This window comes from Cuculus canorus, chromosome 6 (genome assembly GCF_017976375.1).
Source record: "Cuculus canorus isolate bCucCan1 chromosome 6, bCucCan1.pri, whole genome shotgun sequence".
In the NCBI taxonomy this organism is placed as follows: domain Eukaryota; kingdom Metazoa; phylum Chordata; class Aves; order Cuculiformes; family Cuculidae; genus Cuculus; species Cuculus canorus.
The window spans coordinates 6286373-6313736 of NC_071406.1; the positions used below are offsets into that span (position 1 = coordinate 6286373).

A 27364-nucleotide genomic window follows, 5' to 3' on the forward strand; every position below is an offset into this window, starting at 1 on the left:
CTCTTTGCATGGGAGAACAGCTCACAATAACACCAAAATTCAGGGTTATAGAGTCACAGAATCATAGAATAGTTTGGGTTGGAAGGGACCTTAAAGATCATCCAGTTCCAACCCCCCTGCCATGGGCAGGGACACCTCCCACTGGATGAGGCTGCCCAAGGCCCATCCAACCTGGTCTCAAACACCTCCAGGGATGGGGCAGCCACAACCTCCCTGGGCAACCTGTGCCAGTGTCTCACCACTCTCATAGTGAAGAAACTCTTCTTTATGTCTAATCTAAATCCGCCCCTCTCCAGTTTATACCCATTGCCCCTCGTACTATCACCACAAGCCTTTGTAAACAGCCCCTCACCAGCTCTCTTGTAGCCCCTTCAGGTACTGGAAGGTCACTATAAGGTCTCCTCCGAGCCTTCTCTTCTCCAAGCTGAACAACCCCAACTCTCTCAGCCTGTCCTTGTAGGGCAGGTGCTCCAGCCCTCCGATCATCTTTGTAGCCTCCTCTGGACTCGTTCCAACAGGTTGGTCAAAATTCCTGCCCTGTGAAGAAGGGAGCTCGGTTGCCACCGGAAGCGTCCAGGCAAGTGGATGGCTGACCTGTGTTCTGAATGCCCACCACAGCTTGGAAACCTGTACTACAGATCTGCTGCTTCTGCTTGCAACACATACACACTGTCTCGCACATATGTGTGATAATGTATAAGGAAATAAATATACATATATGTTTAAAGACTTTCATGGTGAACATAAACAATAATTTAGATCAGGTGTTAGGAAGAATTTTTTTCCTGTGAGGGTGGTGAGGCACTGGTACAGGTTGCCCAGAGAAGTCATGGCTGCCCCATCCCTGGAGGTGTTCAAGGCCAGCTCGGATGGGGCTTTAAGCAGCCTGACCCAGTGGGAGTTGTTCCTGCCCATGGCAGGGGATTGGAACTGGATGATCTTTAATGTCCCTTCCAATGCAAATCAATATGTGCTTCTATGATTCTATGAATAAAGAGTATAGTCCTGCAAAAACACAGCATGTGGCAACAAGAGAACCGTGATGTGAGGCAAAACAATTTTTTTTTTTGTCTATAGGACTGCAGTGTGTTTCTGCTCTTGAATAAACAGCAGAAGCTGACTGAAGTCAGTAGGACCTGCAGGCACTGAATGATGCCATGAACATTCAAGTACTATTTTTTAAAGGCATTTTTGTCTCTAAATGTCTTTTTTTTAACAAATAAAATAATTGTGGCTTATATTTTCTATTTAATGGATATGCATTTGGAAGGCTTCTTGGCTGTGATCACAGACATTCTGAGCCACTTATCTAGATTTGTTTCTTTGTTATCCTCTAATCAACTTGCTCTTTTCCTAGGTACAGCTTTTCAAAATTCTTCTTTTTCATGTACTTCCTATTAACACTGTTATTCAAAAAATAAAGGCAAATCAAAGAAATACCAGCCACTGGACTGCAACTATATCAGTTAGATATTTCATATTTCCAGTCTTTTGAATATTGTTGAATGCTTCCTTACAATGACCATCAGATATCTTTTTCCATGTAACATGAAGGCAGATTTCAGGTAAAACCTTATCACTACACATAAAATACTGCCCACTCTCCTGCTCTACATTCATGCAGCCCCATTCAAGCTTGTTATTAGCAATTCAGCAACTTGTAAAAAAACAGCAATCCTGCGTTACTGCACCTTCCTTGAGGATTATGCTTCCCCTAGCACTTGCATAAACGTTATCCCAATCAATAACCTAGTAATTAAAGTCACCAGCATTTTGGCCTTTTTATAGGTCTCCTTATCTGAAAAAAAAAAAAAAAAAGACAAACAACCAAACCTTTCTTGCTCTACTTTTTCAAACTACCTTGGAAACAGAAAAAGAATCATTCAGCCACCCCTTTGTCCTTAACCCTTTAATTAGCTCTTACCATACTGTCTGAGACAATCATTTTGTTTTCCTCTGCAAACACAGCATCATTTTCTTCCTGAATACTGCTTATTGCTTTTCTCATTCTTCCAGTTTATCAACAAGCCACAAATTCTGATTTTGTTAATACCAGTAGCAGTTTTGTCTGAGTTCTGAAACTGCTGGGGATTTTTTTTCTTGAGAGGTTTTGGTTATGTTTACTTCCAGTAATAAAAAAAAACCAAACAAACAAACCCCAAAACAAAAACAAACAACGAAACTGAAATGCTAAGGAAAGGAAAACACTGGTAAGCAAATGACTGAGTATGACAAACAATTAATAATCTACACTGCTGAGTAACCAGAAGAGATCAATGGTGAAATCCTGCCTCCATTAAAGTCAATGAGAGTTTTGTCATTGACTTCAGCTGAGCTAGAATTTCCCTCTAGAAATAGTGTATATGATCAAACGGGAGAAGCCCACATGGAAGACTGCACAGGCTTACCTAGGAACTTCATTTATCAGGAAACTAAAAGCAGCACTTCTAAGTACAGAAATTCATCTTCGGATATTTCTAGATCATTTACTTTTTAAAAGGTTAAGCAGACAGAAGATAGAGCTTTTAACACTATGGAAGCATGACACAGTTCTGTTCGTATACTCCAGGGAAAACTATCACTTGCATGATTTTTAGCATGGCTTTCCCCAGCATCTGCTGATGAAGGGCTGCATCCTGCTCTGCACTCCAAAGGAACTCCTTTGGCTCAATGGCATAGCCCTTGCTATCAAAGTACCTTAGCCTGGAGTTAAGTTCATTGCACCTCTAGTATCATAGAATCATTAAGGTTGGAAAAGACCTCTAAGATCATCCAGTCCAACCACCAGCACAACACCACCATGCCTACTAGAACATGTTCCGAAGCGCCACATCTACATGTGTTTTGAACCACTTCCCTGGACAGCCTGTTCCATTGCTTCACAACCATTTCAGTAACAAATATTTTCCCTAATATATAGTCTGAACCTCCTCTCGTGCAGCTTCAGGCCATTTCCTCTCATCCTGTTGCTAGCTACTTGGGAGAAGAGATTTTTGTTACAGCAATAACAAAAATCTGAAAGCATTGTCCAATGGGAAATAAAACCCTTTTCCTCTCTCTCTCTTGCAAGTGATATAAGTAAAAATCACATGAAATACATTTTGCTCATTAATATGCCATGGTACGTTACAGCTGCAACTGGCTGACAAACAGAACTGCTTGTCTGTTTTTGCCTGCAACCTCTGCCAAAAAGGAAGGTGCGATGAACACAACCCAGCAGTTTGCCATTCCAGTAGACAAACGTAGTGCATAGATGCAGCCCTGCCTGTTGGTACTAGCTGTATTTTGAGAGGGTATGACTCCCAGCCAAATATGCCAAAGCAGCTGTCTATCCTAAGAGTGTGCATCCATGATTAAAGACATACGAGTCTGCTAATCCAGCTCTGATTTGGGAAGAAGTATTAATATTTACACAACACCACCACTACAAATAAGCTTCTGGGACCGTAAAAACCCAGTCAGTCAAGGATGCTTAATCAGGTAGAGATGATTCATTTGAGAAAACCTGCACCATGACCTTTCATGAGTTTCTGAGTACAGGCAGGCTGTCAAATTTTTATGGAGAAAAGAGGTGTAATCAGCTAGTGCTTGTGATGACCTTTTAATAAGTAAATGGTTGAGGCAGGCACGCATTCTGAGCAGAATAAGAAATTGGATTTCTGTGTGTCTAGTGCTTGCTGGGGAAGGTGATGAAATCCACCCCTGTGCTTGTTCTATTAGCCCACTCCAACCTATCCATGCACACACACACACATCCATATATCCATTACACACCACAGCTGAAACAGTGCAGATTGCAGAGGTCTGCACACCCTGTGAGCAGAGACAAGGGCCATTCACACAAACCAGGAGACACGCGAGCCAACCTGTGCCTGTGGGAGCCTCCCAAGGTGCCTGGTCCAGGCAGGATCCTGCACTGGGGTCTGCACCGTCTACCGTAAGCTGCCCTCCACTCAGAGCCTGTCAGAGACTGATTATTTTTGCTGTCTTAAACTACTTGTTTTCAGCTAGAGCAGAAGCAGTGTCCTTCAGGCTTATCTTGCTCTTGCAAGCAGCCCAGCTGCGCTTGCTGCCCACAGAGGTTATGCTGCAATCTTGCTGGAAGGGAGAGCAGAGGCAGAACGGTACCTGAGATTTGCCAGCGAGACCCCTGGAAGGAGCACACCCCCCAAACTCACCCATCATCACGGGAGGTGAAGAAGAGGATCAGAGCCCAGCTGGTGTCCTTGCACTTTCCTCTCTCTCTCTCTCCTGTTTTCCTCCATTTTCTCTTTCTTTCTTTTCCCTTAACACAGATTTAGAGTGCCAATGCCAATTTTATTCATAGGATCACAGAATTCCAGGTTGGAAGGGACCTCAAGGATCATCTAGTCCAACCTTTTTATGTGATACATAGTCTAAATGAGACGGCCCATTACCCTGTCAAGCTGAGCCTTAAAAGTGTCCAGTGTAGAGGAATCTACCAATTCCCTGAGGAGATTATTCCAGTGTTTAACTGTTCCCACGGTGAAAAATTTTCTCCTGGAATCCAATTGGACTCTCCCCAGAGCAACTTGCACCCTTTACTCCTTGTCTTTTCCATGTGACTCCTTGTAAAACGGGGCTCTCCATCCTCTTGGTAGAACACTTCACGTACTGGTATGTGGTAATAAGGTCTCCCCTAAGCTGCCTCCTCTCAAGGCTAAACACACCCAGTTCTCAGCCTTACTTTAAGGTCCCTTCCAACCCAAATCATTCTATGATTCTTCACAATTTGTTCCTAGGCACGGCTCACTGCATCTTTTGGTCTCTTCTCCCAAGTGATAGGTGAGAGGTCGAGAGGAATTGGCCTCAAGGTGCACCAGGGGAGGTTCTTCACCGAAAGGGTTATCAGGCATCAGAACATGCTGACCAGGGAGGTAGTTGAGTCATCATCCCTGGAGATATTTAAAAGATGGGTAGATGAAGTGCTTAGGGACACGTTTTAGTAGTGGATAGGTATGTCTGGGCTTGATGATCTCAAAGGTCTTTTCAAAACTAATGACTCGATTCTATTATTCTAAGGAACATTTTTCTTCTTAACTCAGATGCAATCTTCCTTCCATGAAAAAAAATGGAAAAGATCTTCCAGATCTTTATGTCAATAATAAAGTTTAACACATCAAGAAATACATGTTCTGTATTTTGATACCAAAAAACTTTTTGAAGTAATACAGAATCACAACACAGAGTGTGTCCAGGGCAGCAGGGAGGCAGAGAAGGGGTCCCCTAAGCCCTGGTGCCCCCCAGATGGCCCAGTCTGGGTTGTGACAGTGTGTGTGCCCGGGGCAGCGGGGAGGCAGAGGAAAAGGGGAGATCCCTAAACCCTAGTGACCCCCAAACTGTCCAAACTGGGTTATGACAGTGTGTGCATCCCCGGACAGCAGTGAGGCGCAGGAAAAGGGGGGATCCCTAATCCCTGGTACCCCCAGACAGCCCAGGCTGGGTTGTGACAGTGTGTCCAAGGCAGCAGGGAAGCAGAGAAGGGGGTCCCTAATCCCTGGTGCCCCCAGATGGCTTAGTGTGGGCTGTGACAGAGTGTGTCCAGGGCAGCGGGGAGGCAGAGACAAAGGGGAGATCCCTAAACCCTAGTGACCCCCAAACTGTCCAAGCTGGGTTATGTCAGTGTGAGCATCCCCAGACAGCAGGGAGGTGCAGGAAAAGGTGGTGGTGGTGGGGGTGTCCCTAATCCCTGGTGCCCCCCAGACGGCCCAGGCTGGGTTGTGACAGTGTGTCCAGGGCAGCGGGGAGGCAGAGAAGGGGAGCCAAAATCCGTGGTGCCCTCAGACAGCCCAGACTGGGTTGTGACAGAGTGTGTCCAGGGCAGCGGGGAGGCAGAGAAGGGGGTCCCTAAGCCCTGGTGCCCCCAGGCCGCCCCGCCGGGCCGTGGCACTGCCCCCACCGCGGGAGGCGGAGAAGGGGACCCGCGGGGAGCTGACAGGTGCGGCTGCCCCCGTGTGCCGGCAGCGCTGCCGGTGGCCGCGGGGCCGAGCCCGGGCGATGCCGCCCATAAAAGCCGTGGCTCGGCGGGGCGGCCGCGGGCGCCATGAGGGGCGGCGGGCGGCGGGCGGCGGCGAACGCCCGCGAGCGGCACCGCACGCACAGCGTTAACAGCGCCTTCGGCGCCCTCCGCCGGCTCATCCCCACCCGCCCCGCCGACCGCCGCCTCTCCAAGGTGGAAACGCTCCGCCTGGCTTCCAGCTACATCTCGCACCTCGCCAACGTGCTGAGGATGCTGCGGCGCGGGGGGGGCGAGGCGCAGCCCTGCCCGCAGCCCGGAGATGCCGCCCCGAGAGCCATCTGCACCTTCTGCCTCGGCGAGCAGCGGCGGAGGGTGAGGGGGTCCCTTCCCGGGGGCTCCCGGAGCGGCGCGGGGGGTATCGGGGTCCGCCCCGGAGCATCCTTGGGGTGCGCTGGAGTCTCGGTCCCCGGTGGGGCGCTGGGGCGGGTTGCCTGGGGTGTGCATTGGGTTCTTCTGGCTGTCTTGAGCATCTCCGGAGGAGCCGTGGATGTTCCATCCCTGGAGGTGTTCAAGGCTAGGCTGGACGGGGCTTGGAGCAGCCTGAGCCAGTGGAAGGTGCCCGGGGAACTGGATGGTCTTTAAGGTCCTTGCCAACCCAAACCATTCTATGATTCTGATTCTATCATTCTACTATTCTGAATCTATGATTCTGATGCTATTCTTCTGGTTCTATGATGCTATGATTCTGAGATTAAGAGATTCTACTATTATGATTCTATGATTCTGATTATATTATTCTGATGTTATGATTCTGTGATTATGCTTCTATGATTCTGGCTCTATGATTCTGTGATTCCACCATTCCGATTCTATGGTTCTGACCCTATGATTCTCTGATTCCACCATTCCGATTCTGTGAATCCATGATTCCGATTCTATGGTTCTGACCCTATGATTCTGTGATTCTGATTCGATGATGCTGTGACCTAAAAGAGTGTGGTTAGAGGTACTTAAAGGACGTGCAGATGTGGCACTTCGGGACATGGTTTGGTGGTAGACTTGGTGGTGTTGACAGATGGACTCAACGATCCCAAAGGTCTTTTCCAACCTCAGCGTTCTGCAGTTCCTAACCTGTGTTTTCTATCCTTCTTACAGCACTGTGAAGGAGAGAAGCCACTGTCCAGCCCGGCTCTAAGTGGACACTGAATCGGCTGAGGACATGTCCCAGATGTCGCCCTGGCTGTATCACTGCTTGGGTAATGCCGCCACACCCATGCTCTGTGTTTACGTTTAAATACACAGCCCTACAAGAGTTTCTTTCTCAGCCTGTGTGCTCTGTTTTGCTGTGTGACAGGTTTAATTCAGGGTATTTTGCACATGAAATTGAACGCTGCTGATACAGTTGCACCTGGCGCGGCAGCTATTTTAGTGCGGGAAATGTTAAACCTAGGCAGCCAAGCCCTGAACTCCATGTCTCCTAAACCTGTGTCACATGTTGAAACTTGAACCTCCAGACACCCAGAGTCTCCCGTCAGGGGAAAGCTGTCCTGAACGGGTCCCGCTGCACGCAGTGCTGCCGCCCACTCCTCCAGCTGCACGCTCATTCTTCGGGTGGGGGCTGATGCTGGCAGCTGACGTGCTTGGGAGGCGTGAACCGTGCTGGAAGATTATTTTAAGGTTTTCACGGAAAGTTTGGAAACTTCCAGTGACAGCACCACGGTTCACTGTGTGCATAGGTACAGCAGCCCACTGACATGGGACGTAGCCAGGAGAGGAGAGGAAAGTGGAGAAGTAGAGCGTAAGCGATGCTCTTTTCTTATTAACAGTGCGAGTCATGCCAGTGCTTTAAATAGCTAGGGAGATTCCTAAATGTATCCAGTAGGCAGGGGTTCCCAAGGGCTCTCTACATTTACCCATCACCTAGGTCATTCCCAAATTGTGGCTGTACATCACTGATGTCATTTATCTCCCCTCAGTTTATTAACTTGGATGCTTTTCTTTTAGAAATCTAAAACGCCGATATGCATGTTATGTTTTCAGGTTTGGACATTAATGAAGCAGCAGGCTAAAATCTTAAACCCCGGTAATAGTGGGTTAAAAAACCCTATATAGCTAGTTTAATTTTGCTATGTTTTTTTAATAGTTATTTATAATATAATTAATTAGGCTGTAATTAATCTTCAATGTATTACTTTGGGAGGCACTCTGTCTTCATCAAATATTTTGTAACTACCACTTTGAGAAGTTCTGCAAAGAATACTCATATCTTTTTTTCTCCACTGATGCCATCTGTTCCATTTTCCCGACCAGCCTTGCTGCTTTAGCCAAATGTGAGAGCTGAAGCAGCAACGACGTGTTGCTCACTTTACTTTCTGTACAGAATTTTCTCTTATTCCCCTAATTAAGTGCAAAGCAAATTCTGGCATTCACGATGCAGAACTTAGCAAGAATAAAATCTTAGTATATCACTCGTGCAACTTCACGTTTTTGGTTTTCCTTCATTCCTCCCAACACACACTGACCACCTTTCCTTTATCACAATAAGGAAAAATCTGTCGTAGCTACAGAATCAGCCACAAACTTCTCCTTTAACACTCTAATCAAGAAAAATAGCGATGCAAAGTTCCAGCAATTCCTCTATTCACATATTAAAAGCTATATATTCTGTTTCCCTGGAATGAAAAGAGATTTTTGAGTTTAAAAGATTTCTATTTTTTTTTTAAATAAGGAATTTCAAATTGCTGCCAGATTACAATCTTTGTTTCACTTTGGCATCAATTTTTGAACCTGGAACTCTTTCATGTTTATACAGACTGCTTAAGTTTTGTAGCGTGTTGGCATGTGTGTGGGGGTATTTATTTCTACAAGCAAGTCTCCTGGTTCTTTTTTAATGAATTTGAAGAAGTTTGTCTTTTAAAAAATTATTTACTTTATAATTAAATCTGGTCTTACAGTTAAGCTCTATATTCTTGCAAATGCATTAAACTAAAGCATCCAACCTGTTTTACAGACAATCAATACTAATCTTCTCATTTAGCTGTATCAGTCAGTGTGGTACTCCTAAATCACAAAAAAATAAGCAATAAAACAGCATTTAGTATGCTCTGAATTTTGCAATTCGTAAAAAAGACAATAAAATTAATTATTTCAGGTTTTAAAGATGTTGTGATGTTATTGCAGTTTTAAGAGTAGTTTCTGGAAAATGCAGCATATTGGATTTAATAAGATTATCTCTATACTTTGCTATTAAAAGAAATTAATATAAAAAAGTGAGGCCCACTTTTGCACAACACTATTACCTGAAAGCTCAATTCTTCAGGAATTTGGTGTTTTTACTTGAAACGGTATTTTTTCTCCCTGATTTTGTGTAATGTTTGTACAAAACGCTTTTCAATGACAATAGCGGGAGCAGGCTGTTACGACTTAGCCATGCCTCCTGTTTAACATGGTTCAATGTAGCATTAAATTCTTCTCTCTTTACTCAGGATAAACTGTTGTGTTCAAGTGGGCTTGAAGATATCAGTATAATGCTCAGGACTGCAATTACTAAATGATATTGGAATTCCAGTAAGACTGATTGATCATGGCAGAAAATAGGCCCTAGAGAACTGTGGGGCAAATATTTGTGGTATAGGTAGATAGTATCTATCCAAACCAATTGGCAGTGATTTTTCTGAGGAACAGACCCCAAGCCTGCGTTTATACATATATGACATTATATATTTAAATGGGGACAAGTGGGGGCAGATTTGCTGAAGTTTATTTATAATAATTTAAAACTTCTCTACCCTCAGAAGCAAAAACAGATACAGGATTAAGCTGTTACTGTGTATTGGGTTTTGTATAAACCTAGGGAAAAAGAATTTAATTTCTAGAGACACAGATGGATCGAATGCTTAGATTTCACAAATAACGAGCTCATTTTTTGTTAGGAATTTTATTGACTTTTTACGGCATGAGTTTATTTGTCTTATCAGTTCTATTTTTTTGATCATTTAGTAAGGAGTCATTGTTCATGGCAGGTACAAATATATATTTATAAGCCAAAACTTTGGAATTCGGCTGTGTAAAAACAAGTAACTTACTTGATGGCCAGGCATTGGAATGATGGGAGTTGTTCCAGAGATGCGAAGCACCTTCTTGTTGTGCTGAAGGCATTGTTTTTTCCACAATTGTAAGTGCGTTCTGTTCTATATGTATGAACAGAGGCATGCCCAGTGCCAATACCGTCTTTATTTTCCTGTAAAAACTTAACTATTCAATTTACATGATACACGAATAAAGCAGAAATGGTAAGATATGCGTCGTTTTATCTTAGAGCCTCTTAAACAACTGTTAAAATAATCCAAGTATAGTGCTTTGTAGAAAACATTGTACTTAACCTTGTACATCACAATATAAAAACAGCATCAAGCAAAATTAATAAATCATGTTGTTTGGTTTTGCTGGTTAAGTTTAAAGAAGAATGTGAACATAGTACTTGGTTATTTATAAATTAATCATAATGTAGGTTGAAATACTTTCATATATTAGCTACTACTTTCAGTTCTACAAGTGGAAGTTTCCTTTCCAATACCTTCTTGGAAAATCTTTTCAAGGATCTGTTTTTGTTTGCAAAATGTGCTTATATTTGCTAAAATAAACAGTATTTTTGTTACTAAATTAAGCAATAAATTATGAACACTAAGGTGGTAGTTCTCTTCTGTAGCCGTCTCCGTTAAGATACAAATATTGAGTCTTTTTCTTTCCCTTTTCAAATCTATCTATACAAGATTTCAGCAACATACATACCTATGTACGTAGGTACAGGGCTGCATAAGACCCATTCAGCAGTTTTTAAACCATTAACCATGGACCAGTTATGTTTTGGAAGCAGCATTCTGATCCTGTACACCTGCACTGAGAAAGTCATACTCAACATCTACACTAATACCAAAGGCTGAGCTATTCTGCTAACACACTTATCCCCCCTGTATCTACTCCCACTACCAAAGCTCAACACATTGAGCCTCAGATGTTTAACCATGCAATAAGACAATAGGTGCTTTCGTGCAATTTTAGGATCTGATCTGCAAGCTATCCATCTCTCCTAGGCTGCATGGTGTGCGCTGGCAGTAGAGAAGGAAAGCAGGTAGAAAGCACAAGGGGGCTCTTCTGCTCAGGGCCTGCGTGACATCCTAAGTGCCAAATACAAGGGGAGATGGAGGGAGGGAAAGGATGGAGGAAGGATAGAGGGAGAAGGGAAGAGGTGGGTTTACCAATGGAAGTCCAGCAGTTTCCAATATCAGGCTAAACAAGCCCATACCTAAGCTAAAAAGCCCATAATATGAACAATAATGTTTCCCCATGAGCAACATTCTTTGGATATTACCTGTTTATGACCAGAAGGATTCATGGTTCCTACAGCAGCAAACAGAACATTACTACAAGAAGAAAAGCTTCTTAGTCAAGTGACTACATTAAAACTCTTCCCAATTAACCCTTTAAAAAAATTTAAATTCACCAAAATGCTTCTCTGTGGCCCTTCCTGAAAGGCAAATAGTAAATAATAAATCTTTAATCATCATACTTAACTCTTACATTGTCACACATTCCCCCCTTATATATACTTCATATCAGACTATATGTGCCATTTCACAGAAGCCATAAAAAAGCAACCACAAATTAGAGGACACGGAAAATGTGAGACACAAAAATCTTTGATGCCATGTGCTACTGGATGCTTTCAAAACAGACCTTCAACTTCCACAAATAAAAACCCCAAACCAAAAAAAGCCTGTTTCCTGTGTTTTAGCCTGTTGCAGTGTGAGACGCTAAACACTATGTTGAGAGAGTATCACCAAAAAATACAAAACGTAAAATGCCTGTCTAAATACCACTTTGCAAAAGAGAGTATTAATGTCTTGATTGATAGTAAGAGGTAGTGGATTATACAAGGCTAAGAGAAACAGTATATATAAAATTAGCCAAAACAGACAGCTTGCTGCCAAGGCATAAGATCTGGGGGATATATTATACCGGTAATGCTTTGAAGGTTGAAGAAAAGTGATTCTAAAGAGTCAATATGGGGATTGCGGAGGAAGAAGAGAAAATTCTCAGTGGGATAAAAAATGCCATAGAGCTTTGTGAAAGCTAAGGGGGAAAAACACATCACTTAATAGGGAGAAGAACTGAACTGCCTGCTCCGAATATATCTCTTCAGAAACTTTTACAAATTTGGATATACATATGCAGCCAGGCAGCCAAGTGTCTTGTTTCAAATGAAACCCTTTAGCTATTAGAACATAATACAGAGTTTTGGAAACCTCAAATATTCATTCCACTCTTGAAGTTTTACAGTAGTGAATACGAGCTTCCTCAGGAGAGGAAGGAGAAAGAGAGGGTTTGATAAAGAAGATGTTGCCCACTGAGGACAACATTCTCTGTGGTGCCAAGAGGTATCCCGGTTCAAGTCCAGGTCAACATTCAGCCTTACAGATGCTGTCATCATTGTAATCATCCCTCATTCTCCTGCTAGGAGTGCGTATGAGGTATATTTGGTGCCTATTTTCACATTCCCAAGCAGCATCTGATGGGAGGTAGGTATTTGAATGCTCAACTTGCAAGGACTGTGGGCACGAGCTGGGCAACTGAAGGTGGTTTTGTTTTTTTAATGAATTTAGACGTTTATTATCATTTAGGCATCTAAGAGAGGTTCTCAGGAACTGTTCTGCTAGGTACCTAAATTATGCCTACTTGAAAATCAGGATGGATGCATGCATGCATTTTCCTCAGCGTGCATTTTCCTCAGGCAGTCCTTCCTCCAGCTACCTCTCAGTTGTGTCACTGAGTCACCAGAACTTTTCATGTACCCTCTCTGAAGGCAAATGAGGGAAATAATTTAGGTTAAAAAAACCCAAACCAAACCAAAACAAATCAACAACTACAAAAAAAACCAAAAAAACACCAAACCAAAAATAACCAAAAAAAACCCAAAACACCAAAAGAAACCAAATATCAAACAAACCCAAGAAAACCCAAAATGAGACTCTTGTAAGTATTTGACATCCTGATACAGGTGAACTACGATACACCAAAGAAATTGTCCTGTTTTGGTGCTAAGTAAAACATTCAAGTGACAAAACACCTAAGATACCAGTTGCTTTAGAAAGGCCTTATCTTCTCTCATTCATTTACTAGGTTCACATCACAGTAGTGTTGTGAGGTTTTAATTAAACTTTTGGAAATTGCTATGGGTTCTTCCAAAGGAGAAGACAATATAAATGAGACAATTACACGGAAATGGGTGATGAAATAAGTAAGTGATAAAAGTAATTCTGCTTCTTATGGCATCTCTTTTTAACATCTGATTGTCTTTTCTTCACATTATTAAAATAAACCCTACTTTCCTAGCATATGTATGCAGATCATTTTTAAGTGCAAAGATTACAGAAGAAGGTAATTCTTTCAAGAAAAGAATTGCGCCTGGCAGAAAGTGTGGGCATCATTCAGGCCCAGATAAGATCAGACAGCTGTGTTGCGTCCTGAAAGGGAGTTGTGAAGCTAAGTTTTCCTAGGGAAATAACATCTTCTGTATGAAAAGCAGCAAAATGTAATGAAGCCTCCAAACACACATGTGGAGAAAACAGAAACTCTCAGAGCTCATTTAACCATATGTCGGGAGAAAAAATGCAGGATGAGAAGAGGATAATATCTTTACCAAAGAGTGAAAAATAAGTGGTGGAAGGATCATCTCACTTTATATTGTCAACGAAATTAATCCTTTAGATTAGGATCAAAGGTAAGAGGCGAGTTCAGCAACAATAATCAACCTCAGAGAGCCACTAGGGTAATAAGAGGGCTGGGATACATGGTGCCTAGGACAGGCTACGGGAAGAGGGGTGGTTAAAATGGAGATGAGGAAGGTGGAGCCAGGCTTTTCTAAGAAACATACAATGACAGGACAAGCAGCAAGAATCACAAGGTGCAATAAGGTGAATTTATTTTTTACTTATGGAAAAACGTTCCTCCCAGAAGCATGTTTAAGCACTGGAAATGTTGTCCAGGAGGGCTGTGGAAGCCTTCACCTTGGAGAGCTTCAGAACCTGATGCAGCAATGCCCTGAGCAGTCCAATCTAACTTTGAAGCCCCCCTTTTGCTTTGAGAATGAAAGATGTATTGAATAACTCAAAAGCTCCTTTTCACTCTAATTTTTCTGATGATTCTATGAAATGATGAGCTGTGGTTCTCTGGAAAGGAAGATTGAAGCACAGAATAATGAGAAAAGTTGAAAAATGCAAGGACTGCATGGGAAAAATCTATACATCTAGGCAGAGCCAGGATCTGTTATTCCATATGAAAATGAGGGGCATCCACGTATGCACACCAACAGGAGAGCAAAACTATTCCTGGAGAAAGGAGGAACTGAAGATACATATAAAGGCGATTTCCAAAAAGACAAACAGTCAGAGGGTTCTGTTTCTAGCAGAAGGACCTCTTAGGTGTATTCTGGGTTTCAGTTAGTAAAAAAGTTCTAATAATTTGTTTCAATGATGGCTTAAGATTTCGATTTACAGGTGATAGCTTTGGAGGATAGGAATAGAATTCGAGATGAACTCAGAAAGAAAAATAAAAGGAAAAATGTTCTTAAAAACATTGTGCAGCACTACATGCATTTCATTACTGAAATTATAGGAATAATCCACCATGCAAAAAAAATGTTTAAGGATGACAAGCAGAAAATGATTTTTGAGGTGTCGCATATCACAAACATGATGAGCGTTCGCAAGAAAAGTGAGGCTCACACAGGGTGCATATTTCATCAAGACCTCTTTTGGCACTAGTTTCTATGTTTATTAGAACTTTCCCGAGTTCTACCCGAGATGTCTGGCTGGGTGGAAAATCTGTTAAAAATTGTAACTTAGAAGAATATCATATGCAGAGAGATAGGTAGTCTTAACTACTGTGTCTGCACAAATGAAATGATGGAGAGGGACTTGAGATTGTGAATGCCAAAGCAGGTTACAGTGACACAGGATATCTGTCTCTTATTAACTAATAAAGATCTACCGAAGACACCTGCGGTAGTATAAAAAGAAGTCATGAGACTCCGAAGTTTTCAAGGGTAACAGTTAAAGAACATGTGGCGCTGCTAGCGATTGGAGCCTGAGTATATGCTAAATTCATGGATATACAGTAATTAGCACATCAGAAATGCACGACAGAAATTTTAGCATCATGATAAGAGGTATAAAAAAATGGTTGAAGATATATATGTGGGAAACAGGAGTCAGGCTGCAGGGGAGTAAGGTCCTACTGTGTGCTGTTACCACTGCAACCAATGATTTTTTATTTGCCACGCTGCTCAAAGAAAATCTGAGTGAAAAAGAGAGGCTTTAATAACAGGTGTTGTGAAAGATAACAGCGTAAGTGAGAGTTTCTGGCTGATATAAGAGGCAGTCTGTGGAACGCACAGTATCTATACCAGCTAGGTGGTAAGCATTAGCCCTGAACCAGGAGAGTGTGGGTCAGGGCCACTGCAGCACCATCAGTGGTCAGTAAGACAGACCCATAGAGAAACAGCAAACAAAGGCAATCCACAACATTCGCCCACTGCACAAAACATAGCTGAATCCAACTAGAGCCAGGGTGAAAATCAAAGACTACTTTTCTGCTACATAAAACATGTTACTGTTTATTTTAGCATCTGTAATGAGATGAAACAGAAATAAAATGCATGTTATGGTGTGCCTTTATATTCCAGCAAATGCCGTAACGTTGTGGTGTACTTCATTACATGAGACAATCCATTGATTGGCACATTTTAGCTGTCACTACCGTATTACAAACGAGCAGATCCTTTTCTGTGCAGAAACTGTTTCTTGCTGCCATCTTGCTGTGCTGGCTTGCGTGGCCCAGCTAGGAGAAAAGACTTAACAAATCACTATTGTTAGGAAAAAACACCACTCTCAAAATGTTTTAATTAAGCTTGTTAAACTGTTTAATTAAAACTATTTAGGAGCCCCGTTCTCATTTCCATTATGGACTTTAAAGATCTTATGGCCTCAAAGAGCATAAAGGGGTCCAAAAGTAGCCATAATGTAAATAAGAATTACGGAACTTGTTTTCACTTGCATCATTTATAGTTAGTGAACTTCTCATATTGGCTTAATTATCATTGATTCTAAAAGGCTAATAATTTCACTCTGTTACCCTCCAGACCTGGTTCTCTTTCATAAGTGGTTTAACAGTTGCCAAATATATATATAAAAAAATAAAGAATCAAGAAAGCTTAAGAGTCTAAGCAATGCAGAAAATGAAGGCTGTGGAAAGACAAGGTTGGGCAGTTCCTGCACCAGTGGTTTGGAATTTGTTGTCCAGCATCTCCATCTGCTGAAAGTTACTGTCCGTACCAGCAGAAATAGATTAAATCTTGCAGATACCACCGTTCCCAGACTGATTTACTAGGTTAAACTAGATCCATAGCTGTTTCAAAGGACACATTAGACTGTTAGTTGGGGTGGTTAAAGATCTGGTCACTTTTGCCAGCTATGCCTAGCCACTTACTCTGCCACAGGAAAAGGCATACAGGTGGGGAAATAGCTTCTAAACATGTACCGTCAGGAGGTGCTGGAACTTACCCATCAATATACAAATGCATTTGAACTTCAACAAGACTTGCATTTTTGAAAGTGAAATTAAGGTTATTATGGGAAAAAAATTGCCACTATTCAGATGCTGATTAAAAATGACAATGCATACAAACATTGAACATCTACATATATCTGAACGTGCCTCTGTGTATGTACTTCTAGACCAACCATGAACTGAACTGCACTAAAACTGGCCAGCGTTGAAATGAGCAGGAGCACAGCAGGATATCTGTGTGTATTTCAGGCTGAGAAAATGATCAAACTAATGAAGAATAATTGATACGGGTGAACATCAGTTAAGAAGTGATGAACAGAGTACGTGACCTCTTTGTAAGGCTACCAGCTTACTTCCATAAAGATGCTGACAGAGGTGTACTCCATCCCTGCTGAACAGAACAAGCCACACAGCCAGGTCACAGAGAGGACAAGTTGGGAAACAATGCTCTGCAGTTTCACAGAGTCATAGGACCATAGAATGGTTTGGGTTGGAAGGGACCTTAAGGATCACCCAGTTCCAACCCCCTTCCATGGGCAGGGACATCTTCCACTGGATCAGGTTGCTCAAAGCCTCATCTAGCCTGGCCTTCAACACCTCCAGGAATGAGGCATCAAAGACGTCTCTTGGCAACCTTTCCAGTGCCTCACCACCCTCACAGTAAAAAATTTCTTCCTAATATCTAATCTAAATCTCCCCTCTTTCAGCTTAAAATTATCACCTCCCACCCTTTCACTGCACTCCCTGGCAAACAGCCCTTCTACATGTTTCCTCCTTTTTGTTTGCTTCCTTTTACAGTCCAAAGATGTGGAATTGAAATACATACTTCAGTAACTTAGCTCAAACCAGCATAGTCTGCAATCTCCACTGAGAGGGTCCCCGAACACACAACTGGTGTTCCATAACCAAATGTCAGCAGAGCAGCTGAGAGATGTTCAGGCCTGGAAGAAAAGGGAAAGATCACTGCTGAGCAGGGGGAAAAATAGCAAAACCCCCTTCTGTGTGGCTTCTTGATGGTACACAATTCGAGCTTTCTTGTGAATCCTTGACGAGTCAATCTGCCACACAGAATTGGAATATTATATCAGATAATGTCCAAGTCCCCATTCTTTTCAGGATTGGTACTCCATTATGCTCCAATCTTAGGCAGAGATGAAGCCCATAGCTCAGTTTGCCTCAACATTTAAGGATGGGTTTCAGTTTCTAATAACTCTGTGTCACTTTGGAAAATTAAAATAGTACAATATACCTTGTTCTGATTGTATATGAAAGTATAGCTAAAACAAATTTCATGGCACTGATTAAGTGTCATGTTCACTAAACTTTAGAATCCCATTATGGATCTTTCGATATTGGTGTTTGCGTATGCTGCACAGTGAGTAAGAAAAATCAGATTTCAGGTGCTTACAAGCATGACAAATAGGCACTGAAGTGGCCTTGAGCACTGTGATGTAGTAAGGGAGAGGAAATTGAAGCATTCAATATTCTGAGGTGCTTGAGCAGTCTGCAGATGGTTCTTGGATACTTGTTAGTAACCTAGAAAAAAAATAGCATCCAGTTTTGTTGGGGTTTGTTTTGTCTGTTTTGTTTTTTTACACCGGTAAAATAATTTTAATACATGCAATATAATGTGAATGGTAATAATAATACGGATGCTAACTTGCAGCTATTACTTTAGGTGTTCATCTCGAAATGAAATTAATGCAAAATTTAGTAAGTCCCTTGTACAGTAACAAACTTCCAATTTCATGAGGTTACCATAGATTTCTGTATTAATTAGGAGCTTTGTGCAATTTAATTCAAGGTTGCTGACAGAAAGGCTTGTGATTAGGAGTATTTTAAACTTGTGACTGACAGTAACAGCAGTGCTATACTCCATTGCCTTAGTTGGCCTGTGCATTCTCCTCATCTTCATACCCCAGTATTTCATTAAATAAGTTCGTGCTTAATAACTTACTAAAAAAATGTACATATATTTGTCTACGTTCATCTTTGTATAGATCTGCATTTTGTAATCGGATATATAATTAAAATACAGAAATCACATCATATGCTTTTATTTTTGTGCCTGTTTCCATCTGTTAAGTAGACCTGTGGAAAGAAATGAATTCAAAGATGAATAGATGACCTGAAAATAGCTATATATTCTATAAAGCATTTAGACTTTCACTTTCAGTCAATGAAGACAATATCAGCAGCTATTGATAATAAGGTGCCATTAGAACACGCATGATGATAAATTATAATCTGTTCTACGGCAGTGGAACTATAGAAGTTTAATATTTTTAACTTTAGAGCTTGTCTGGTTTAGTTTTTCATATATGGAGATGTTACAATTCTGAAATAAAGTTTGGTGTTAAAAAAGTCCCAAAATATTAGAGTAGGGGTACTTCTAAAAATTTGTCACGCACTTGTGAGTCATAGCAAAAATTTCTGATTTCTTACCACAAACCTTGCTAGTCTTCCAGCAAGAATGATTCTGTATCTCTAAATAAAATTGCCTTTAAATTAATTGTGTTGTAGATCCAATCAAACGCTTAGAGCATCTAGCAGATTAGAACAACAAATTGGCTATTACTCATTAATACACACAGGTGTGACCCTGTAAAGGTCAACAACCAAACACTTTGTTCAAGTATGGAGAGTTAAAAATAGGCTCTGCAAGTGTAGTTTATAGGAATTGGTGATGTGCAGTAGCCTTCAAAGGCCAATAAGAGTGAAAAAGTATATTTAATTACATAAAATTGAATTGACCTATACATGAGAAAAATATGAAACATGAACAACCCAGCAGTTTCATGAAAGAAATGAAGTGGTACTTTATAAGATTATTAGAATTTCTATTGATTTTGTGAATAATTGTGTCCTTGATTATTTTATCTGTCTTTCCACACATTTAGTCATCCCCTACAAATGAAATTTAATTACTGTTTAAACAGAATCTGAGCACATCCCCAAGCAAAATAATATAACTAACGAAAGCACAACAATTCAGTAGCTCCCTGCAGCAGTACACAGAATCCATCCAAAATTAGATTGTGTCCCAGCATGCTGCAAAACTACACTTTGCTGCCTCTCCTTATGTTATCGGACAATGCCAAGTCAGACAAAGGATGAAATCAGGTAACTGTTGCCTCAATTTCTGTTTCTCCCTTAAAGCCAGCGCACACATACCTACGGTGCGTTACGACCAAGCCCAGAGACGGCACAAGGGCACTGATTCTCCACTGATGGCCTTCTCCTTCACGAGCACAAAGGGAGGAAGGAGGACGGTGTTGCCCCTCACTGAAGAGGAACTGAATTAAACTGGCAGAAGTAGCACTTAGAGGATCATTGGGTTTGTAGCAACCAGGACGTTTCGATATTGCAGTTTGTGTAGTGCAATTGCAAACATCGAGGCAACGTTTCAGACTGGCTGAAGACTCAAGCCGATGTCACAGCACCAGTTACGTGGCACAAAGTGGTAAAATAAACTTTATTTTGAGGTACTCTTCATGCTTCTTTTCAGTGGAAGAAGGGTTCTTTGAAATTTCACATCAGTGTTAGTACAGCCAAACACCATGTCCAGCCATGACATTTGTGTAAAGGTTGCGGAATCACAAACAAGATCTGGACTCGGCAGCTGCCTGTCATCTATGCCAGTTGTAGATGCCAACACAGAAGACTAATTTAAAATTGCATGATGTGGTATATTTAAAATGTACATCAAAAAAAATGAATTTATACAGGCTAGATTCATCATTAATTTTATGAGTACATCTTGTCACATTTTCCATGCTGCTCAGCCTTTTGAAAATACTCGCTGTTACTGGACCAAAAACATCTTTTAGGTTTAGGTTTTAAAATTCAAACTATACTTGGCACTTGTATTTCAAGTAAAGATTAAAAGCTAGTAAAAAAGGGTTTCGCACTGAGTTAAAACCGCCCCAGAATGGTGTTATAAATATGCAGAGGCTACAGGGAATAAAAACAAAAAAAGACCATTCAGCAAAGAAAGCCGCTTCCTTTTCAGGATCAAATATGATCTCAAGATCCAAGAAGAAAAGGTGAAAACTATCAAAAACCACACAGGCTGAGAATCTGCAACAAAATTTGGAACAGAAGTATTCTTCAGCAGTATGTAAGAGAACAGGGAAATAAGCATCAGGGATGCAGTAAACTGTGTTCAGGCACAAGTTAAAGCTAATCTACTTGTGACTAAAAATTCCAAACGTAGTATTTGGATTGTCTATTAGTTCCTACCTCTAAATCATATCGGACAGCTGTGCTCCCAGTTTAGGCTTCCGGATTGAGACATCCAAGTCAGCCTCTGTGAATACTCACCAAGATGACTAGTCTCTAGCTTTCAGTAGAGATAACACAGCCAACGGCAATGAGATCGAGGATGTTATTGAATCCAAAATAAAAGTAAAGCTTGATGTTCTTAAATTGAATACATCCCATACATCCCATTAACCATTAATAAAGAAGTCCGATAGCTAGCAATGAAGCTGGTGAAGGGGCTGGAGAACGAGTCTTGCAAGGAGCAGCTGAGGGAACCGGGGTTGTTCAGCCTAGAAAAGAGGAGGCTGAGGGGAGACCTTATCCCTGGCTACAGCTTCCTGAAAGGAGGTTGTAGAGAGGTGGGTGCTGGTCTCTTCACCCAAGTGACAGGTGATAGGATGAGAGGGAATGGCTTTGAGCTGCATTGGGGGTGGGTAGTTCAAATTGGGTATTAGGAAGAATTTCTTCAATGAAAGGGTTATCGAGCACTGGAACAGGCTGCCCATGGATGTGGATGAGTCACTATCCCTGGAGATATTTAAAAGGCAGGTAGATGAAGTACTTAGGGATATGATTTAGTAGTGGACAGATATGGTTGGGCTTGATGATCTCAAAGGTCTTTTCCAACCTAGTGATTCTGTAAGTCTATGATTTGTCTAATAAATATAAAGAAATTGAGGCTTGAAAAGAGAAAATTCACCGTGAATGTTTTAAAAAGCTGGATAGAATATCTTGGGAACTACAAATTCATTAGTCTGACCTGAATTGTATGTGAGTCTTCAGAACACACTTTGAAGGATTTTATGTAATGCAAATAAATGGAAACAAAAATAACAGTTCCATGAACTGACCAAAATAGCTTTTGCAATGCTTGAATGCTTTCTTGAGAGAGAAAAAAGAAAACCAGAACAAGACTCTACACCTATTTCTAGGCAAATGAGCATATGGAAGGCAAACATAGAGCCATCATATTTTCTGTAATATTCCATGTGCAACTGTGAATGCTTGCATTAATGTCAGTTAATCTGCAGAGCTATGAAGTGAGGGAAGGGAGTGTTGGCCACCGTACTAGAGTTCAAACTCTTCAAACACTGTAACCAAATCCTTCCCATCCTCCTGGACTCTATCAGAACTGAGCAGATGGAGTGTCACTAAGCTGCTCATTCAAACACAATTGGCAATAAACATTAAAGCTTTGCCATGATACCAAAGCAGAGGAACAGGAATAGTTTTGCTAAAAGTTCTTCTCACTAGAAGCACTTTCTGGGGTGCTTCTAGTAAAATCTAGTAGACTGAAGAGTTCATGGCTTGAACTAGTTGGGGCATACAGGAAAGCTGGGGAGGGACAGGATGAGAGGTATGGTTTTAAGCTGAAAGAGGGGAGATTTAGATGAGGTATTAGGAAGACAATTTTTACTATGAAGGTGGTGAGACAGTGGAACAGGTTGCCTCGAGCAGCCATGGATGCCATCCCTGGAGGTGTTCAAGGCCAGGTTGGATGAGGCTTTGAGCACCTTGAGCAAGTGGGAGGTGTCCCTGCCCATGGCAGGGGGTTGGAACTGGATGATCTTTAAGGTCACTTCCAACCCGTTCTATGATTCAAACAGCATACAATTCTAGCAGCATACAATTAAATCTGAGTAAATCTGGTTTAAATTAAAAAAACAATAACATTAAAACCAAAGAAAAGACCCTTTGCCACAGCACAGGCCAACTCTCCTTTTATATTATGCATAAGCTTCAAGCAGCTCTGCAGTTTGCTGAGTTTTTGCAATTAGGGCAGAACTTATCCCTTACGTCCTGCACTAAGAGGGTGCTTTTCAGCTTGCTTTTGAGGTTTTGTTCTGAAAGGCCAAACACTTTTCTCTTTCATTCCTACTCCAGCTGAAATTTGAATATATTTTTTCCCTTCCCAGCAGTCAAAGCTTTAGAGAACAAATGAATGAAGATGAAAAAATTTCTTGCTCAGCTTTTTTTAATTCAAAGATATTTTTGCTTTCATTTTCTTTAATTTTTTTTTTTAATTCCTTCAAATCTTTGGGTCACTTGAAAATGTGCCATTTAAGTATCTCTTTTTCCTGAAACCACAGCAGAAACCATCCATCCCTTTGGGATAAACAAAGTCTTCTTTGAAAGAAGACTTTCTTTTGTTCTCTTCACCATGACTGAAGCAAAAATTGCTTGCACCACTGATTACTTCATTTTAAAAGGGTTTTCTTTCTTAATGGAAAGTAGTGGCCAGACTACACAGAAAGATAGAAAGGGGCAGAAAAGGAGAAGAGATTCACAAGAACAAACTTCAGAAGAGTTTTCTCCTACTTTGTGGATATCATATTCTAATTCTGACATATATTTCCTCCTCACAGAGTAATTCTGACTGCCAATTTCTTCATATCAGCTCTTTTGAGAATATTTTTACAAAATTCGTGACCTTGTGCATTCCAGCCCCTCACACATGACTGTACTGTTTTGTCAGGATGAGTTTCTGTCTCATTTTATTAAATACCCTGAGGACAATATTAGTTGTAACACGGTTAGGCAAGGAAAGAAGAGCGTGTGAAAAGGACTCCTAATTCTGAATTCCCTGACCCATCTTGTTGTTCAAACAGAAATAAAGAGTATGGAAGAAATCCACACAGAAGGAGGAGAACACAGTTTTCTGTGCTTATTCAAAGGATAATGATGTCCTGAGGGAACCAATAAAAGAAAATGAAATTGTACAAAGGACACCTCTGGTATATCTAGTAAATCTTGTAGGAAAACACAACAACAAAAATCAATAATAAAAAACTATTCACAAGGATGCTGAATAAAGCAAGCTAGAAACAAGATCTTTTGAAATGCAGGTATTGTAAGCTGAGTTCTAAGACTTCAAAATCATTATTCATAATCCAGGTTGAAATTTAATAAAAATATTTACCGAGTGCTTACCTCTTCTTTCACGCAACCTGAGTTTATATAAAATACCAAGGAAAGAGAAAGGTAAACCTCTTTGACATATACACACCATGTACAAGTTCTACTGAAGACAATTCTTGCACTTGCCCAGAAGACGTATGTGTGTTTAAGGAAGGCAGTCCATGTGCTCTTTTGTTCCATTTGCATAGATGGGTACTTCTATTAAGACTTGCGGGGTTTTATGTAAAAGGAACAGCAACACAGAAGCATAAGTTCAGAACAAGAAAGTTTCACACTGCACTGCTTCACAAATATACCAACTCTGCAAAGTGCAAGAGTATCCCAAAATCAGCCTGACTGTTCGACATAGCAGGCGTAACAACGTATTTGTTATATCCTACTCAGCTGAAATGGATAATCAGATTTTTATCAAATTATTCCCACAATAACCTGTTTCTGTTGAAAGTAAGCACAATAAAAATAGAGTCTAAATGAGGTTTGCATAAGTTTGGAAAGAGTGTGGAGACAGGTCGCTGAGTGAAGTGGAATGATGCTTGACAGAATGGCAGGAATAAATCTTCAAATGTGCTATAAATTACATTTATCACCCCCTCCCAGAAAACACACATACTACTACTTATGCTCATAGAACAGCTTGTGTTCCTCAATGGTGATAATACACCTCTCTCTATTTTAAGAGACAAGATTCTATATACTTATGTAATGCTTCAAACTCTGCAAAGTCTTCTTTAACTGAATTGTTCTGAATGAGACCTGCATAATTCAGCAGTGTGTAGGTTTTCAGGTAATCCAAAATTCATCTTAAAGTTTGAAGAGAGTTCATCCGTAAAGTATTGGCATTTCAAATAGTTGACTCTCACTCTGTCAAATATTATATCTTAAAAATTATAACAAAAGCCAAGCCCAGTTTTAGAATATTTAAGGTCTGGTCATACATTCCAGTTTATCAATTCCAGTGAAGCTTGGCAAACACAGATGCCGTAGTTGAAGTTCATATTAATGTAGCAGAAGGTCCCAAAGAAGACCTCATGTCTCGCTAAAAGCTTTTTTAAAGATTTAACTAGAAAAATGCAAATGATATTGTAAGATTTCTCTGCACTGGATGCACATTCACCCTGGAATGCTTTCCCACACATTGTCACAGTTATTAAAAATTAATGCAATTACAGTATATACAATGAAAAGTCCTTTTTCAGTACCACAATAAGCATGACATTTACATTTCAAGAGCTGCTGAAAGATGACAATGATTACTCTGAAAAGATTTACTGTAATCAAACTTTGTGCCACTACAATAACTCTTCCTCTAAAATACGCAGCACTAAAGTAAAGTACAGGACCGGGTCAAGGAAAAAAGCCCTTAATACTTATTGCAACATATTTTACAACTTAAAGAATAGCTGTATCCAAGTCTTTGAACATTTAATACTGATATTTCCACCTTCTATTTTTCCTTTGAGGTATGCTTTATCCCACGGGTGCACAACTGAGTAGGGGTGGTCTGACTGACCTCTCCCTTTTCTTAGAAGTCCAAGATGAATTCGCACTTACTATAAATGATCAAAGTTTTATGAACTAATGACAGTTTAAAATACTTTTTTTCCCCTTTTACTGCAATCTTGTCATTAAGACTAACAATCTAAAGTAGCTAAGAGAATGAGTAAGCAAGATGATTTACACAGATGATAGTGCAATGCTAAGAAGAGGAGAAAGATTCTTTGAAATCTTTTGCAGCTGAACCATTAAAAAGATTTACACCAAGGTCTTTAAGTGAAAAGAGAGCATTGCCAAAGAGGTCTGGCAAGCTCTTCTATCAATAAAATATTCTGCCCCATAAATTTAGCCAAACCCTCAGCTTAAGACCTGATTAAAAGCTAGAAGGAACTTGCTTTCTTACCAGAGATAGGCCACAAACCCAATATCCAAAGAGACTGCCTATAAAAAACAAACAAGATAGCCACTCTTTTATAAAATCTTCATCACCATTGCATCTCATATACTTTTACATGAGGCCATGTACAAAGATTCAGGATATATTTAGCATGAGAGAACACAGCTTCTAACACAGGACAAAGTTATGTTGAAATTATTTAGGACTGGGCACAGCATTAAACCTTATCATTTTCTGTACCCGGCTGATCTGTAGCTTCTGGCAAGACTTACAAAAACTTGCCATGCAGAAGACTCTTAAATATGTGTGTGTCCTTAGAATTTTTTTGTTTTAACTTGTTTCAGAATGTTGTTTAGTTAGAGCTAATTTAGAACGAGCTTGCATCTTTTTCCTATCACACCTCCTATGACTTTTGTTTATTAGAGATAGCTTTGGGAGGCAGTAATCAGATCTGGATTCAAATGTAGGGCAGGTTCAGAGTCAAGGCTTGATTTTATGACTATAGCTGAACATACATTTAGAATTTGAAAACAGTAGTATTTGATATGATTCGCAGCAAAATTCCAAGACAAAACAACAGAAAAGAAACAGTAGTTTTACTGTTGCTCAGTATAACAGAACATTATTTCTTTGGTGCTAAAAGTGGGCTTAAGGTAGCAAAACATGAGTGTTTTGACAGTCCTTGCTTCAAGATCAGCTGTTCATGACATTTCCATCAACTTGGATTGCAGCCCATGCAGATCTAGAAAACAGGTGCCATCCAATTTGGACTTCACCCAAAATCAAAAGAGTAGAGATAGAAACTCACATGCCCTCACCCGCAGTCTGAGAGTCTGAAGAAAGTTAAAACCTTTATACGAGGAACTCCAACCATCATATTCTAGTAGGAAGAAAAGCAAGGAGCTGAATGGTGGACAAGGAAAAGAACCTGCTGCTTGCTCGCTCTTTTTATGCCATAGTAGTTCATGCATCTCTACTGTCTGAGGGCAGCAGGGTGCCACCGTTTAGGCATCCCTGAGCCAAAATGTTTAACCTTCAAACAGAAATACGTAGAAAGAAATCCACAGGCGTGGTAGTCAGCTTAGCTTACTGAGGACTGCATACGTTCTGCTAATTTTACTCTGCAAGCTGATTCAGGAGACAGCCTTGCACAGCTTGGATCACAATAGCCTTGAGTTTCTACAGAAATGTATAAGCAGCTAAATACCATAGAGGAATTGTTGTGCTGCTTTAGCCCAACAAGGGTGGAACAGAAAGACACCAAAACAAGGGGAACACATGCACCCTGCCAGCAGCTCCATGACCACCACTGTTTTCAGATTATTGCTGTGATTTGGCAGTTTACAGGCAGGCAGAAATGTCAGGAAGTTTCAACCATTTTAGTTATACAAAGGTTAGAAACACTGCTGGCAGCATTTACATCCACATCCTTGGAAACAGGCAGATCCCGCTCCTCTTTCTGCGCAGGTCTTGTACTACAACCCAGACAGTATCAACCCCCAGCTGTAAACTGGGGTCACAAAACCCAGTTATCGGCACAGTAAAATAATACAAAAAGCTGACACTGCATCAAAGGAAAGTCAGCCTACAAGTCAGATAGTTGATCTTTTATCACCATCACAAAATAAACTCCTCTGTCCAAACACAGATATTATCTATTGCTCTCTAAAATACATTTAGTGTAT

At 40.8% G+C, this 27364-nt stretch overlaps 1 protein-coding gene across 2 annotated transcripts; it reads left to right on the plus strand.

Moving 5' to 3' along the window:
* Positions 1-5948: 5948 nt before the first annotated feature.
* On the plus strand, positions 5949-10679 carry LOC128852602 (transcription factor 15-like). Of its 2 annotated transcripts, none has more exons than XM_054070728.1 (2): positions 5949-6426; positions 7136-10679. In XM_054070728.1, exons 1-2 carry the CDS (start codon positions 6065-6067, stop codon positions 7173-7175), a joined length of 402 nt encoding a protein of 133 aa, XP_053926703.1. In that variant the 5' UTR covers positions 5949-6064; the 3' UTR covers positions 7176-10679. The 2 variants fall into 2 exon arrangements, with proteins under 2 accessions (XP_053926703.1, XP_053926704.1); XM_054070729.1 differs by having other exon boundaries at positions 5964-6352; positions 7136-10678.
* The last annotated feature ends 16685 nt before the right edge of the window (positions 10680-27364 follow it).

What these genes read in the sequence shown, in the direction of transcription:
- LOC128852602 (XM_054070728.1), top strand. Translation starts at nt 6,065, where the DNA reads ATGAGGGGCGGCGGGCGGCGGGCGGCGGCGAACGCCCGCGAGCGGCAC. An exon ending in CGCCCCGGAGCATCCTTGGG is followed by an intron (nt 6,427 to 7,135) that starts GTGCGCTGGAGT and finishes TCCTTCTTACAG; the next exon opens with CACTGTGAAGGAGAGAAGCC.